The sequence below is a fragment of the Helobdella robusta genome, assembly GCF_000326865.2.
Source record: "Helobdella robusta unplaced genomic scaffold HELROscaffold_17, whole genome shotgun sequence".
NCBI lineage: Eukaryota > Metazoa > Annelida > Clitellata > Rhynchobdellida > Glossiphoniidae > Helobdella > Helobdella robusta.
In genome coordinates, this window is record NW_008703942.1 from 824,283 (window position 1) to 843,096 (window position 18,814).

At 30.5% G+C, this 18,814-nt stretch overlaps 2 protein-coding genes across 2 annotated transcripts; both read right to left on the reverse strand.

The window, feature by feature from the left end:
* Nucleotides 1-1,708: 1,708 nt before the first annotated feature.
* Nucleotides 1,709-10,052, reverse strand: HELRODRAFT_76232 (hypothetical protein; the record flags this gene model as incomplete). The annotated part of the gene is made up of 7 exons (XM_009015905.1): nucleotides 1,709-1,831; nucleotides 3,570-3,666; nucleotides 5,175-5,252; nucleotides 6,382-6,512; nucleotides 6,602-6,748; nucleotides 9,692-9,869; nucleotides 9,979-10,052. Coding segments are annotated over 7 exons (828 nt in total), but the record flags the coding sequence as incomplete, so codon positions are not given.
* A 6,049-nt stretch (nucleotides 10,053-16,101) lies between these two features.
* HELRODRAFT_137730 (hypothetical protein) lies at nucleotides 16,102-16,514 on the reverse strand (the record flags this gene model as incomplete). Its single annotated transcript, XM_009015906.1, has 2 exons — nucleotides 16,102-16,182; nucleotides 16,287-16,514. Coding segments are annotated over 2 exons (309 nt in total), but the record flags the coding sequence as incomplete, so codon positions are not given.
* Between the last annotated feature and the right edge of the window lie 2,300 nt (nucleotides 16,515-18,814).

Genomic DNA, 18,814 nt, shown 5'->3' on the forward strand with positions numbered 1-18,814 from the left:
TTCAAAACAATGTCATTTTTCTTGTTACGTTTTAACTGCAATGCATCTTAAGTCGAACACTATTTCAAGAAGCATACATGCATACACGGATTAGTACACAAGCGTCATTTCTGTAACAGTCACATGTATATTTTTAATTTTATGACGATATACATGTTATAAATAATTGTAAAACAATAAATTTATTATCAAACTTTGTGTAAAACAAATATAAATAATTCTTGCCCTCTCGTTCATTCTCCGTTTTGTATAAAACACACTGAAAATATATATTATAAAAAAATATTAAAAAGTCAAAGGGTGGTGTTATCGTTTTTCAGGATACGGTGGAAGCAACAAATAAATTTAAGATGCTCTGGTATCAAATCGCCATGGCATTTTCATCACTTTCAAAATAGTTTGATTCTTTGTCTAACGCTGTTCTCTGCGTGAGTGAAATTCAAAATTTGACGTTTGAATACAGATTGTAAGTTTTTAACTAAAAAAGTAAATTAAATTTTTTTAGTTTTGTGGAACATTTCCATCGACTGAAATGTTTTACTACAAAAAATTAAAACCGGTAATTGTTAACAGGAAGAACTGAAAAAGAGTTTAGAAAATGAATTATGGGTAGAAGTCCCAAACCCGATATGACCATCTATGTCACACTAATTTTGCCCTTTTCTAGCCAAGATTTAAGTTTCAAAAAATTGACTCCCTAGAAACTCAAAATGTGTTTTTGTTCACACTCTATATACTATTTCAGTATACAATTTTTACGAAGCATAATGAAAATATTTTATAAAATAAAAAATGTAATTATACAGCTATGGAGTTATTCTTCAATTTCCTATCCAAGCAATTGTTGTCGTTTAAGAATTTGGAAAGATTTTTGGACACATACGGCCACAAATTGTGAGTAAATCCTAAGTTATCTTCCTGCACACGAAATTGAACGAATAAATTCATATAAGGTTTAATGTCTGATTAAAATGAGCACAATCAAATCTCAGATCATTACTTTTTTTGCAATAAAGTTTTGTTTTGAGTTAAGACCTGATATGAGCTCTGTGTGTGTGGAAACAAATTTTAAAGAAAACCAGTTAGTTTTGAGCATTTTTTTTGTTATTATGCAACTCTGACATACGCAGAACCGCTTACATATAATCCCTGTATTTAAACCTTCGTGTCACAAAGACTACTATCTACACCACACGACGTACATACACATAATGTATGCATGCGCAAGCACCGCAACATACGCGCATGGCGTATGATGGTTTTTGAGTTTTCGACCGACAGTATTCGAACTAGGCCATCGCGTAATTGCATGAGACACGGTACTTCTACTGACCTAGCTAACTCGCCGACCGCATTAGCGTTTGATTTGAATTTTAAAAGCAAGAAATTTTAATTGATGTACTACATGTACTCAAACGGTTATAAAGGTTATTGAAAAGAATGAAAAATATATGTAAATATTTGAATAACGCTCTAGAGGCATATTAATTTCATTCCTAAAATATATTTTACACAAGCTAAAGCAAGTCTAGAGGTTGAACAAAGTCGATTCATTTTGCAGAAAAATTTCATGTAATAATATTTGAAAAAACTAAAGATTTGCATTCACAATTGTCGTAAGTTGTTTTTATATTCTTTTCACAAAAATTAGTTGCGTGAGGTGCATTAAATTGGTTTTGATTGGTTGCTTTAGTTCTACAGAACTTTCTCAAAATAAATTATTAAATTCCAATAAAATATAATAACAAACTGAAATCCAAGGAAAATTAAGTATTTCGCTTGCTGTATATCTTTTATCGACATCTCTTTGAAATGTACATTCTAAGAGGCTCTGCCAATTTAAATGGATGAAAAGTTATTGTTAAAAAAGAATCGAAAGTAGCATGACAAACATCACATATTTTAATGAAGTAACGAAAAACATAAACAAGGTTGTAGAAAACTTCATGTCGTCACGAACTATCTTTTTTAAATCTTAGTTCACCCTGTTTACCGTCAAATTGTCTTTGATTTTTTATTTAATCCCGAACTAAGTAATTTATTCAACATTTTGTAAACGGGCTGAACCATTTAGCTCAACAAACAATGAATGCGATCCAATACATATTGCTGGGAGCTGATAAATTTTGATTTGAGATAATCTTTTGCTTAAAACTCTTGCTGCAGCTGCACTACACATTCTTACCATTATTCACGTTTGTTGTGCTGACAACAATCATTACAATCGATTCTCGTTTTTGTTTTTATGCCATGCATGTTGCACCACTCTGTGCCGGACAGAAAATAAATTTCTACTCAACTCCTCCAGCTTATTTTGCAGTCCTTATATTCATTTTTGTAAATTACGGTTTGATTCAATGCTTTCTGTACGTTTTCTCAGGATGTTGGATGAAAAATATCCGACTCTGACCCATCAAAAAATTCCGACTCCTGGTAAAAATTTTCGACTAGAGAACAAAATTTTTATTTCATTTTTTGCATTATAATTTTACTTAAATGTCACTATTAAATGAAAAATATTAAAAAAAACACTTAAAATCAATCAATCAAATTGTTTTACTTAGTAAAATAACTATACTTAACGTCTTAAAAAGTACTGATAGAAAATTATGTGACTTTGTTGTTATAGCATTTATTTTCAGTGTCAAAGATGAATACATATCGCTACACATATTTATCTTTTTATAAATATGATTCTAAAAAATATCTTTTCGTAAATTCTTAGTCCTTTTCGGAGTCAAATGAAAAATGTCTGACTCCAGCAAAAGTATCTGACTGACAATCTGCGTCTTCCGTCAAAGTGTTAACTCCACTTCTCAAAATGAAAAGTACTCTCCAAATGTTTTTTTTACTCGCTAGTTGTTTTGTATATTACTGACCGATTTGGTGTTAGAATATCAATGTCCTATAGAAATAATTGATGACAAACACATGCTGCTTTCTAAGATTTGGGTCTATTAAAAGGTGTCCTGCAATATCTGTTTTGTTATATCTGATTTTCGCTGACGCGACATCGTCATATTTATGTGACTGGCCTGATATTAGGCGTGGCTCAGGTACATCACTAAACTACGCAAGCAGCGCAGAATACGGCACATGGTCCTACAATAATAAACAATCACATTTACCTGCATTTACCTTACTTTATAAAACGTTACCCATAAAGATTACTGTTGTGGTTTTAAACGATTAAGCGGTAAAAAATGAAAAAAAGTTCTTACAAAGGAGACTCACACTCGAGATTTACACTTAGTGTTTTGTAAAAACATTTATCAAACACTGTACATTTGATATTACGGAAAGATTTTAAATAACATTAATAATTGTAAACATTATTGTTTAACTGAAAATTTTTTCTAAAATATTTTTTCACTATCTGTTCAGATTTTTCATTCGATCTATAATAATATTAGTTAAAATAGCATTGACAAAAAGCCTCTAACTATTTGAACCAACTTATTGATCATAATTCAAAATTGTGTTACTTTGCTATGAACGTTTATGTAGATTAAATAATTATAATAATAAAACTCTTAAAACATGAATTGAAAGAAAAAATATATAATAACTATGGCTTCCGGAGATACGTGCGACCAATTTTCCGATGGTGTGGCAATTTCATTTTTCATTATTCTTTCAAAAATGTCATTGAAGTCATTACTTGAACTAAATACAAATAAAAATTAGCTTGTAACGAAACAGTAATAAATTTGTAAAGAAAGAGCCATATTCAAGAAATTTTATCCATTGTACTTTATTTTAATTAAAGAGGCGATCAGTTGTATACATTTCATTTAAATTTAGAGCTTTCATGTCTTGCTTGATTGTTTGCGACCAGGACTTCTTTGGACGGCCTTTGGGACGTGTGCCAGGTGCTTCAACATCTGCAAGAAAAGTTATGGCACTGTTTCCACATCGTTTGACATGACCAAACCACCGCAGACGGTGTTGCCGGCATTCGTCCTTTATATCATCTAAACCAGCACGACGCATGATTTTGGTTGATTTGATGTGGTCCTTCAGACTAATTTGTTGCATCCATCGGAGCATTTTCATATCGGTTCGGTGAAGTTGTTGTTCCAGTTTGGTTGTCATTGGCCATGTTTCTGAACCATATAACAATACCGTATCACAGATTTATAAAGTCTTGATCGTTGTGGTAGTGGGATGTCACGCCGCGTCAAAATAGAAGCAAGGAGATGCCATTTATTCCAGCATATATTAGATTCCAAATGTCACCAGTGCGTATCGGCTTTGTGATTTCTTCCATCAAAGTTATAAATAACAGTAGACTGAGAATCGAGTCTTGGTGATCTCCAACGCCGATGTCAAATGTATTCGTATACATTTCCATCACAAAGTGAACAAGGTATTCTGGAATGAGTTGTCGACGTAGACTCCACCTGATTGCTTCCCGGGGAACTCACATTATCATTCACACAACAAGTTTTTATTTATCGATCACCTCACTAATTCACTAAGCCATCATCTAGTCTATTAATTTGCCTTTTTATGCCATTACTTCATTTTATTGTCCATTTATTTTATTTTCTTTTATTTATTTTTTGTATTATTATTTATTATATTTTATTTTACTTTTCATGTTTAAACATTTTTCTTTCTCCGTTGATTTATTTATTTAATTATTCGTTTAATTTTATAATACTGCCTTGCATGCTGTAACAGTTTTTACGTCTGTCAGATCCTGATTTTTAAAGAATAATAAAAAAAAATTACATAAAAGATTCGCAGTTGGCCGTTGTAGGATGATAAACAGACAAATTTTTCCAATAAGAAAAGCTGAAAAAAAAACTCCGTTATCATAACATAAGATTTGACAGGTTGACATAGTTGAATTGCTTGATTAGGGTCGAAAATATTGATTACAATGTTGTCGAGAATGTAGGAAATTAAGAGATATGGCGGTTGGGGTATCTTCGGCGTCTCATCAGTGATTACGGAAAGTAATTGGTTGATAAGCGGGCAACCTATGAAGTTTGATTCATAGATATGGAAAGTCGACTTTTTATATTATGGTTTTATTTTTAATGCTTTTGCAATGACTTTTTGTTATTATTTTTCTTAAAATTATTTCTTATATATATATATATATATATATTACAGTTATGAAAAAATCAATAAAAAGAAACATCACGTTTGGATAATAAATTTACCAAGAAAATGGTGCCATGCCAAACAGAAGTATATAAAACATAACTCCAAGAGACCAGATGTCAACTTTGCAGTCATATCTGTTTGAATTGGAAAAGCACTTCATTTCGAAAACATATTGAAAACATTATTTCATTGCAAACCGAATATTAAAATTCTGTAAAATAGGTTGATTGACAAAAAATTGACTAATTCTCTATGTATCTGATAGAAAATATATCACGATAAAAGTATGGGAACATTTTTCCAATGTTAACATTATTTTTCAGGTGATAACGACCAACAAATTTTAGCTCAAAACAAAAATTAGAAAAGATTGGTAGAAATTTGTGTTTGGTGTGAAAAGTGTATATGTATAACATATAATTATAATACAAAGCTGTAATATACTAAAATTAGGGCGGTCTTAATCTGTCTGAAAACACGCCTATCTATACATATATGTTAGAGCTTCAAGAAACAAAAAGGGAAGATTTTAATAAAGACGTAGGCAAAAAATTAAAGAATTTGAAAATTGAAGCTGGACGGCAAGAGGTGATAAACAATAATGGGTTTTTCACAATAAAGCTAATTAAACATCCTTATAAAAGAGCAGCATTTAGCAGATTACATCAATATTTTCTGGTTTTCTAACATCAAAACTTTTTGAACAACATACTATAGAGTTGTGACATTGGGATGGTAACTAATATTGTTAATAGAAGACAAACATTATAAGCCAAGAATAAATTTTAAAAGATTCAATACAATGTACAGGCGTATGCCGATAAAAGATCGAGAATAGGCGGCGCGATGGTGTAATGGCTAAGATGCCTGGCATTGTTGATGGCATTGTTGTGTCCGGGTTCGAATGCAAAACAATTCTTCGCCTATTACATGCAAAAGTGTGTGATGCGTTGATTCACGTGCATTTATGCACCGTTTGTTTGTTGTAAGAATAATAATGTGCCTCAGCCGCTTGCCATGGCACTGTATAAAATTACATTACTATCATTATTAAGAAACATAAGCATATATATAAAATGAAATGAAAAATTATTTCGTGATTATTAGATTATATTTGACAATCAAGAAATTTTTAAAAAAACTTTTTTTATGTAAAACCATGTTTGTCATAAGATGATATATATAAATAACTGCGTTATCGCTACATTACAATTTGAAAACGTATTCGCAATTAAAATGAAAGTAAATGACATTACGGCCCACCCATGTTGCGAAAGCATCTCAGGAGCAATAAAATGTGGTGTACCACAGATTACAGTCAGCCTATCAGAAAATTCACAAGCCAACCCAAAGTCACATATTTTCAATTTACTTCCGGAGGAATCTTCGTGGATCTAAATGTTACAAACGATGGCATTATTATTACCTTCATACTAGAAAATGTTTTTCATAAAATAAAATAACATTTCGTTTGATAACTAACCAGAACATTTTCAAATTTGATATCTCTATGAATAATTTTATTAGAATGTATGTAATGGAGACCAGTTGCAATGTTGTGAAGCATCCCACTGATATCTTGTTCATTGTAATATTCTGTATTAACTAAAAACTCTCCCAAATTTCCAACCTGTTATAAAAAATTAAACATTATTTAAGAACGAATAACATTTATTTAATAGCTAGATGATTGTGAACTTTTTATCACTTAAAATTTACTTGATGTCAAGTAAATTTTAAGCGATAAAAAGTTCTGACAAATGTGTTATAAATGTGTTCTGACATCGGCGTTGGAGTTTCCCAATGATCGATTCTCAGTCCACTGTTATTTATAACTGTGATGGAAAAAAAATCACAAAGCCAATACGCACTGGTAACATTTTTTTTTATCCTTTTGACACTTTTAACAGCCACGTCTGAGCAGAATGCAGGACAGATGTTTGAAGATTGGAACACCAGACTCGCCGATCATGGATTCAAAGTCAATATCAGCAAAACCAAAGCAATGAACACTGGTGAACCCATTCAATCCACAGCTACTGGACGATGGCTCTGTTCAGTTTGTTGTTCAGTGGTGTCACAAACGTTGTTCCAAAATAATTGGTAATTTTTCTAAAGTGTCCAATTTTGTTTGTCCTGCTTGCATCAATCCACAACAACAAATTCGAAGCCATTAAGGTAGAGAAAGTCACATCGTTTCAATATCTAGGGGATGTTCTGGATTGTACTGGAACAGCTGAAGCTGCTGTTCGAGCACGCATACGTGCAGCCTGGAATAAATGGCATCTTCTTGCCTCTATATAGATACGGTGTGACATCCCACTACCACTACGAAAAAGACTTTATAAATCTGTGATACGTCCGGTGTTGTTATATGGTGCAGAAACATGGCCAATGACAACCAAACTGGAACAACAACTTCAACGAACCGACATGAAAATGCTTCGATGAATGCAACGAATTAGTCTGAAGGACCACATCAAATCTACCGAAATCCTGCGTCGTCCTGGTTTAGATGATATAAAGGACGAATGCCGGCAACACCGTCTGTAGTAATGTTCTCTTTTCATAACCGGACTGTTTAAATACATCCTCATTCGAAGTATGAGAGGTCTAACTAATTCTCATAATTATTCTAAAAACCATATCTCAGCAGCGTAAATCTTTTTCCATTTCTTTAGAAATTGTCCAGGACTCAGAGTCGTAAGTTAGCACATGAAAATTGTAACCCCCAAACATTTTTTATTTTGTTAATATTATGATTTTACTGTTGGTGAGGATGTTTTTCATTTTAGAATAAGCATCCTTCTTTTGATATCCACATCACATTTACAACCTGAGGTAATCAGACTTCCGAGATAATTGAAGCTTTTGATTTGTTTCACCTGTTTACCATTAAGGGTTATGGAGCAGATCGGGGCGGTTTTGCTTTTACTGATAACCATGCACTCTGTTTTGTTGATGTTAATTCGCAAGCCTTTCTTTTCACTTTCAAAAACCAGTTTGGAAACAATTGTTTGCAGTTTTTCCATTGAATCTGCTATAAGAGCTGTATCACCAACACATTGTTAATATTCACACTTTCAATGGATATTCCAAGTAGATCTCTCTTTTTCATGAGGATCTCACAATAGAGATTGTATAGGCCTGGAGAGAATAAACAGCCTTGCCTAACACCTTTCTTTATTTCGACATATCTTGTTACTAACTTTCATCGCTGCTCTTTGATCATAATAGAAGTTTTTGATAACTCTCGTGTCTTTTTCATCAATGTCCAAATTTTTCAATGTTTCCATAAGCTCCACGTGTTTTACGCTATCAAAAGCTTTGGAGTAATCGACAAAACATAAAAACAAGTTTTCATCTCAATCGCTCGTTCACGTTCACTGATCATTCGTAGCATAAAGATAGCGTTTCTTTTGCCACAATCCTCAACAAAACCACATTGGACATTTGAAATTTCAGATCTGATTTTGCTTCGTGCTCTCATCATCAGAATTCTCGAGAGAAGTTTTGTAAGATGGCTCATCAAGCTGATTGTTCGATGTAGTTCACATTCCGTTGACCGTTGCATTAGGTTTTTTAGGCAATGCAATAAATATTGACTTCGATAGATCTTTACAAATATGGTAAACAATGCTGAAAGTGATTATTAAATGATAATTGAATACTGTAAAAAAATTATCGTGGAAAAAAAATGCGATTCAAATAAATATTTGAAATTTCAGATCTCATAAAATAAATAGGTACTACTGGATATTTTTAACTGATTTGCCGTTACTTATCTTTCTGTTAAGCTTCGTTATAATGAATTCTGGCAGATCAACAAAAATATCCCATTTTTTTACCTAAAGAAATTAAAATATAAACTTTATTTAAACCTATTTCCACAAAAGTTATGACCAACCTGCATGTAACGGTTATCACAAGTCTTAAATTGTTTTTACAATTTTCTCAATCAGGTTTTTTTTCGTTAAAACGCGGCAATCTCAATGTTTACTATTGTCATTTTATATCACTGGACACATAAAATTAAAAAAAATGTCTGGTAATAACAAAACGATCATGACATTGTTTCAATTTATCGTTAGGTAAATATATCATCATCAAGTTTGTTTCCAAGTTGTTAGCTAAATGGTCTTGATTAAACATTCTAAAATGTTTAGTTGTCTTCAACAAGAAAATTGTGTAAATTTCTTCGGACTAATGTCGAGTAATGGTTTACTGCATTACAGTGTTCTATTTATACCACTTCAGATACGCATTTTTTAATCGTTGTTAAATCAAGATTATAAGCTTTTATGAAATAAAACTACATTTATGAATAATTTTATGCGTCAATTTATTTAGGCCAATAAATAATATAAATTTTTTAAAATTATTTTTTAAATTGAAAAATTGACGTCGCTATTCATGATTAACCTATAGTGATTATTATTATTTTAAACTATTTTCGAAACAATTTTGCTTCAAACCTTGTTCTCAAACATTTTAGTATTTAATATAGTTGTCCTATATTTTTATCTTTCAAGCAATTTTGTGAGTGCAACATGCTGTTTTCATGGTAACTAACTTGGCTGTATTCCAGCACGAGATATATATGCTCCTGAGTTTCAAACTTGTTGATAAGACGCAAGATATTTTCATGTTTCAGTCTTTTCATGATATTAATTTCTTTCATGAGCCTCTCATGATTTCTTTCAATTTTGTTTTGATCAATTATTTTTAATGCCATAACAATACCTCTTTTCCTAAAATTTAATTTTCAAATAAAATATTAATCTGAGAGCATTTTATTTTAACTGAATAATAATAATAATAATGTGAAACTAATACAATGAAAATTTCATAAAAATTTACTTGTCTTTGCACTCTTTGACAATAGAGAAATTTCCAATTCCAATCTCATTGCCAATTAAATATTTGTCTGTCAACTTTTCGAAACCATTTGACTCTCGATAAAAATTATGGATATTTTTATAAATAATTTCCTTCTATTGTTATTACCAATATAGATAATATACTAAGATTTTACTAGTTCAAAATAGTTGAAAGACTTCTAACAAAAAACCAACATATTTTTAAGCGGCAGCATCTCAAAATCACGTCAGAATCCTCAGTTTCATTCTTACTCTACTAAAGCCTCATTCTAAGCTTGGTAAGGCATTAAAAAACTGCTCCACTTGCATGACTTTTCCTAAAAATCTCGTTTAAGTAGCTCACAATTCATTTTAGAAGCCCATTTCAATTTTATTACAGGTGTCGTATTTTGTTTTAAATGAAAATCTTTTTCAACCATTTTTACAGTTTATTAGTATCAATTTAGACAGTTTCTGCAATACTTGTACGTGTTAGGTTAATATTCTGATAAATATTTTTATTTAAATACTATTGGATAACATAACATAACATAACATAACATAACATAACATAACATAACATAACATAACATAACATAACATAACATAACATAACAATGTTTAAAAAGGTTTACTAGACTAGCATCTGTGTAAGAACCACTACAAAATAAATGTTCTAGTATCCTAGCTTGATTTTAAAATTGTTGATTAAATCCACTAAAATAATTTCATCGCTCAGCTCGTTCCAGGCGTTTACCACCCTGATGCTGAAGAATCTTTGCTTGATTGGATTTTCTGCCTTTCCTTTTTTCTAGTTGAAAGAACCTGGTGAACGGTGTTTCTTCTTTTCCAATTATCAACTTATATGTCTAGTGTTGTTAATCCGCATTCTTTCAGTCTATTCATATATTCTAGTTTTCCAACTCCTGTTGCTCTACGCTGTATCCGTTCAAAATTGTCTTTATACTTTTGCAGATCTGGACTCCAAACCTGTGAACAGTAATCGAGATGAGGGCGAACTAATGTTTTATGCAAGCTTATAATGATCGACTTTTCTCTGCTCCCCACAATTCTTCTGAAACATCCAAATATTTGATTTGCTTTGGCTACTGCCAAAGCACATTGTCTTGATGTTTTCGTGCTTTTATGAATAGTAATTTCGGGTCCTTTTCTTCTTCTGTAGATCGAAGGTCCTTACTGCCAAGTTGATACTGAAAGCCTTTGTTCTTTCTTCCCATATGCATAACTTTACATTTGTCTCTTTTAAATAGCATTTGCCAATCTTCAAACCATTTGTATGGTCTTGTCAAATCTTGTCTTAGTACATCCGCATCTTCCTCGTTATTGATCCTTGCACGCAACTTCGTGTCGTCCGCAAATTTTGAATTTTTGACATTATGCCAGAGTCGATATCATTAATGTAGATAACAAATAGTAGAGGGCCCAGCACCAAATCTTGAGGAACTCCACTTGTAACGCTAATCCAATATGAATTTTTGCCTTTGATCCGTACTTTTCGTCTTCTGTTCTTCAGCCAGTTAGTAATCCATTGTAGCAAATTTCCAGATATTCCACATGCCTGTAGTTTTTTGACGAGTCGTTTATATGGCACTTTATCAAATGCTTTTGCGAAGTCTAAGTAAATTATGTCTACGGAGTTTTCACTGCCCACATTGCCGTATACTTCCTCAAAAAAATTCAAAAGATTAAACAAACAAGCAAGTCCCTTCATGAATCCGTGTTGGCTGTTTCCTATTATTTTGTAGTTCGCCAGATAATTGACTTAGTTGCTCTTCACTATTTTTTCTAATACTTTGCATAATATACATGTTAAACTGACTGGTCTGTAGCTGCTGGTGTCGCACCTGCTCCCTTTCTTGAATATTGGTGTGATAATGGCATCTCTCCAGTTTCTTGGTATTTCACCTGTTTTGATTGATTCCATAAATATTTCAGTTAGCGTTGCTTCTATTTCATTTTTTACTTCTTTTAAGAATTTGGAGTGTAGTTCGTCTATTCCAGAAGTTTTGTCTTCCTTCAGAGATTCGAGCACCTTTACCACTATCTCTTCTGTAATATCCAGAGTATCTGTCCTTGGTTTTCCTTCAACAGTTTATCGGGTCTGGGATACATTCGTTGTTTTCTTCTTCCAGTACAGATCCAAAGTATTTATCAAGTATTTCCGCAGTTTCTATGTAATCTGTGACAATATCACCTTGGTCGTTCTTTAGCGGTCCAACCATCGTGTTCCTTTTTCGCTTGCTCTTCATGCAGCTGTAAAAGCTTTTGTTATCTCTTTTTATGTTCTGAATAAGTTTAACTTCGTATTCTTTAATACCCTCCTTGTTTGTTTGACTTGCAACGTTTATTTTTTTCCACATATTTTTTCTTATCTTCGTATATTAGACTTTCAATAACAACAATAATAACAATATGCTGTAATGCATGTGTGTGCATTGAGTCAGGTTACAGTAGTAACGAGACTGTAACAGCTTTAAATTATTCATCTAATAATTGAATCTATACAGTTTTTAAAAATATTCAAGTCTTTTGCATCAATTGTTTCCTGAGATAAGTTATTCCAATTGTTGACTATACGATTTGTAAAAAAACTTTTTTCGGCAGTTTTTAATTTTTCCATTCGTAATCTTTTATTATGTCCTCTTGTTCTTTGGTCAAACACGAATATCGGTTCATTATGCCAGTTTAGTATATCTGTGCAACTTACAAATTTGTACATCTGAATTAGATCACATCCGGTTCTTCTTTTTTCTAACGTTGTTTGACCAATCATATTTAATCTGTCATGGTATGGTAAGTTTTTTAGTTTACACATTCTGGTTGCTCTTTTCTGAACTTGCTCTAACTTTGTTATGTCTCCTGTTAGATATGGATTCCAGACTGTAGCCGCACACTCCAGGTGCGTTCTTAACAGAGATGTATAAAGCCGTTTTAGTGATTTTTCGTCTAAAAACTGAAAAGACTTTCTAATCATGCTTATTTTTCTGTTTGCTTTCCAAACTGCATAATAGACATGTTCTTTCCATTTCAGATCATTTGACACATAAATACCAATGTCTTTTTCAAGTTCAGTTTCATTTAATTTTATTTTTTCTTTCCTATCATTATACATATAGTAATCAAATCTAGGGTTATTCCTACCAATATGCATTATTCAACATTTTTCAGTATCGAATTTCACCTGCCACTTGTCTGACCAATTAAACATTTCATACAAATCATTTTGTAAATTAGTATTAATTTTATTATCTTATATTAATTTAATAATCTTTGTGTCATCTGCATATAATTTAAAATTATTTCTGACGTTGATAGTAAGGTCACCACAAATAGTAATGCTCCAAGTACCGACACTTGAGGAACCCCACTCAGGACATCTATCCAGCTTGACACATACTCCCCCATTACCACTCTTTGCTTTCTTTTACTTAATAATGCTTTGCACTAACCTAACAATTTATCTTTAACACTAAGATTTTCTAATTTTATACATAATCAATCATGTGGTACAGAATCAAAAGCTTTAGCAAAATCAAGAAATCTTTTCCAGGCTTTATTTTTAGCACTTCTGGCTTTCTTTACTTCTTTATTTACCAAAGAACACTTCTCGTTATTTATTCTGTGGATTGGCATTTCTTTTTCCATAACCTTTTTCATATGACAAAAACCGCATCCATTTTCCCTGTACACTAAGGCCTGCCAGTCTATCTTTTAAGTTTATATCTTTGATTTGCCTTCTGATTTTGTCGTAGTCTGCTTTGCAATAGTTGTATCGTCCTTTTGTGATACTGTTTCGGTTTCATGTTCAACAACTGCTTCAAACTTTATTGTCTGATGATCACTGGATGTTATTGTAATTTTGCTTTTGTTCTACTTCTATGATTGAGCCATTTGGCATGCATATAAACAGCATACTAAACTGTTTGGTAAGCATATAAATGATATTCTGTTTAATTTAGAATATATGTTGGGTTTAGACTATCATAAATACAATTATTTATAAAGATCAATGCGTTTTCGGCTTTATTCAACTTGTAGTTGAGTTTCTCAATTTTTCTAACGAGACTTTTATCATCTTGATGAAGTTTATTAAGGTTAAATAAAAAACTTTTAATATTTGACATTTTTGACAAAACATTATTAATAACGTTAAAGAGCTTTTCTGTAGTAATTATGTTATTAATAATGTCTTGTCAAAAATGACAAATATTAAAAGTTTTTTTCTTTAACCTTGTAAACTTCATCAAGATGATAAGGGTCTCGTTAAAAAAATTGAGAAACTCAACTACAAGTTGAATAATGCCGAAAACGTAGTGATCTTTATAAATAATTGTATTTAGAATATATATAGAGAGAGTTTTGTGATATTGTCATATGTAGTTCATCTGGTATTTATAGTATTTTTAACAAAAGAACTCCATTGTTCTATTGTTTCTTTGTGTAATTTCTTTGTATGCACGTGTATGGGTATAGGCCTGCACTTACTTTCCGAAAAACACATCTCAGTCTCTGGCCCTCAGAAAAAAATTTGTGTTTTGTACCCAATTGGTTGAATTAGTTAAACAAATAACATATTAAAATAATGCCACTTTATATCACAATTGAAATTCTGATTACAACTTTTACAAAGTTGAACATTTACCATCAGTTTCAATTCTATAATCCACTGATTTTGCACCAGATCTTTTAGGTTTTTCCAACGAGTTTATTTCTAATACAAAAGAATTTTTCAAAAATTAATTAATTTGAAAAGTTAATTTAAAATTATTAAAATTTAAAAACTATTGACTTTACAATCATTCGAAAGAAGGAAGTTAGTTGAAATGTTTTTTTAGAATATTCAACTGACTACGGGACAAATTTATTAACTAAAAACCTGACGGAGTTGATACAAATGAAAATTAATTGTTACCCTGATTGCTAAGAATTAAATCATTTTTGTCAATCAAATCAGTTCCAAATGCGATGTACAAATTATCTCCAGAAAACAACTGATCAACCATTGTTATCTGCATGATTAATTTGTGAGAATTTCAATTTCATATTTTTGTTATTTATAGTCATAATAAAACACAAATTTGATATAATGTTGCCTTTTTGAAAATATATTTTTCAAATTAATGACATGAAAACAGAAATCATGTCATTAAATTCTATTTGTTAACATAGTGACTGTCCAATTCTTGACTGATCTAAAACTAGACCTCAATGTCAACTTTTCCAGCAAAATAGACCTATGAAAAAACTAAAAAGAAATCATTCTAATAATCTAAGAGTCAGCCAATTGTAGTAACAGCAAGAAAACAGAGAAAAATGTTAACTTTATTGTGGCATCTAGAAAGCAGACTTAGTGAAGCTGTGCTGTGCAATTCAAGAAAACTTGTTTTAACTATGTACTATTTTTTATTTCAACTAAAAACATTCAAAACATTACCGTTTGCAATTAAAAAAATTCTGCTAGAATTATATTAACATTAAATTATATTAACATTATAATTATATTATAATTATATTTCAAGCAAGATTTGTATTACACGCAATTGTATTATTAAGTATAATAGAAGTTATAACTATTTGGTTATCTATATAAAAGAGCCATAGTTTTACATGTTCCTGTATGTATACTTAATAAAATTACTTCAAATGAGGCAAATTTGCAAGCCATAAACTTTGTGATGATAAAGCTGTTTAATCACCAAAATAATACCTCTTTCCCTTCAGATGAGAATAAATGTTTTACACAGCCAGAGTCCAATTTGATAAAAGAACTTAAATCATCTAAAACTTTTCCAAAAGTTGGAGCAGTCTTTGAACTGAGAAGCCATTGAAATATTTGTCTTGGTCTACCTGTTGCATTTCGCACTATATTTATTATTTTTGCATAATTTTTAGTTGGTTGCTGAGCAATTTGTTGATTATTATGGTGAAGAGATTGTGAAATGTTCTTTTTAGGTTGAGTAGGCCACTGATGTTGATTTGACATTTTAATGCCAGACACTGAAGGATTATTCATAGTTGATAAATTTGTCTTTTGTAACTTTGAATTTTTAATAGATAACGGAGTTACAGGGACAATTTCATTAACAAACAGCTTTGTAGTTTTCCACTTAGGATTACAAGTTTGATTTATATAATCCATTGGGACAAATAAGTTAGAGCTACTGCACACATAAGATTCACCTTCCTAATGAAATGATAAAATTTGTTTATTATGCTAATCTGCCAAAACCATGATGTTGATAATCAACTATTATTATAAATTATTAAAACTGAAAAAAATAGATGCACCTCCATTTGATTTACACTTGTTATTTTTATCCCAGAGAGAGTAAATATGGTCCTAACCCCAAATGGCATAATCCTTTTATCACAAAAGTTTGAGGAGCTCAAATCTTTAAGAAGAGTTTCAAAGTCTTTGTATCTACTGAAATTTAAAGGATACAGCAAGCCAGTGAAATATTTATCCCCATTGCGATAAAATTTCACACGGACAGCCCGTTGAGAGCATGAAAAAGAACTATTTGATCTCTTGATGGTATGGTTTGGGTTCCTACTATTTTCTTTGTTGCTAGTTGTAAGAGAATTCATGATCAACGATGTGCAAATTTTTAGACAAAAGTGATTATTATAAATTCGATACTTTTTAAAACAAGTCTGTATCAGTGCATTTGTATAAAATAAATAACTATAAAAATAAATAACTGTAAACTTTTCGAATCGTCATTTAAAATGTAAAACGTGGGGAAATAAATTTCAAAATGTCATCAGCGGAGAAATACGTTTTACGTCAACAAAACACAAAGAACAAATTTTTTCTGAAGCAAATAAAGTTGTATAATATCTAATATTATCACATATATGAATATAATTATGACTTAGAATATTACAGACATGTCTGTTAAAATTAAAACTTACTGAAAATTTTGCTTTATACAACGAATGAGAAAGTTTCAAATTAACTAATCCCTAACAATTTGTGATTTAATTTAACAAGCCCTCGTGTTCCACAAAAAAATGCATTAATGAACAACTTACACTGGTTGGACTTATATTTAATATTACTCATAATTTTACTTTTTTCAATTTTTTTTATCACAAATTTGTCGTCTTATTCGAAAGAAAAAGATGGAAATATTAAAAAGATTGGTGAAATATTTTTGCTTCCGTTTCTCTGCGATAAGCAATGCTAATTAAAAACAAACACTTTTTAAAATCTTAAATAACAATTATATACTGTAATATTATTTAATTATAATTATAAAATAACTAGTAATAAGTAAAATTTCACTTTGTTGACTCAATCTGATCATGACTTTGCTATTCAAATAAAAAAACAGGAGCTCAAGGCCGGCGTTAGCATTAGTTAGTAGGGTCTGGGATTTTATAATTAAAAAGTGTACCTTTAAAATTAAATTATACTACATATAAAATAAGCGTTACTAATCCTTCGTGCTTATTGATAGCAATGTGTCAAGAAAGTGTTATTTTGCCCATGTTTATATCTATTTTAAAATTTATTTTATATTATAATTATAATTATCTCCAAACGAATCATTATTAAATTTATTAAAATGGATGGATTATAAATTCAATTTTCCAAAATAACATCTTCCTTAGTTATACAAGTGGGTATGATCTTTGTATATTATTATCATAACTTATATAAAATTATTATAAATGCTATATTATATTTAATTTAATATATGTCATATTTTATAGACACTCACAAAAGTTAACACAATTGTCAATGTTATGAATGCTGAGAAAGATTATCCAGTTGTAATCAAAACTTCAAGCACTGGCAATGGTAAAATATTACAGAATAACCTCGATCTAGCCAAACAAAAGGCATCATCTTATGCTACAAAACCATCATACATTAAACCCAAGAAGTTTGTTAAAAAAGAAAGATACTCCAGCTGGTGGCTTCTTTGTCCTTTCAGACCCTTTTCAAAGTTATTGATTACGTAATAATAATAATAATAAAAAAGTTGAATATTATACTATATAGTATTTAGTACTGATATTTTTTGTCCAGTAATTTCTATTTTTATGTTTCATAACTTTTTAAGTTAAAAGGATTCCTTTAGTTTTTGTGTTAATATAGTTAACACATCTTTGTTGCTTACCCATTATATTTTGCTGTACTTTCAACATTTAACAAAATTTATCATATTGTGCTTACAAAAGCAAAATGATACCTCATACGCTTGATAATTTGAAAGTAGTTTATGAATTTGCATTCAGTGCAACTGTTTGTTCTCACAGTGGTGGTTATTAGGCATTTTATTGATTAAATGTCTATAATTTTTGTATTTCTAGTAAAAGTAACACAAGTTTTTAAATTATTCACTATTAATTTATAATAAATATGATTGGTGACTTTAAAATGGACCATTATTATAAAATTATGCTGAAGACTTTTTGAGAAATACTTAATTTATTTATAAGGTAAATAGAACTAGTTTTGGAAACATCATAACTGAGATATTTTTATGAATATTGAATGCTTTGCTTTTACAACAGTGTAAACTGGCCAAAAACAGAAATTATTAACAGCTGTTTATTTAGAATGGGCGAATATATATTATATGTCCATATGAAATTATACATGCCTAAAAATTATTTCATAGCATAATATAATGCAGATGTCTCTAACATAATATCTGTTTTTCAACATAATATCAGTAAATCTATTGAACTTGCAAAATATTTCAAATGCTTCAACAAAATTTCTATAATTTTGGTTCAGATTTCATTATTTTTAATGGCTTAATTTCTATTGTTTAAAATTTACAAGTGCCGTAATCTAAGAT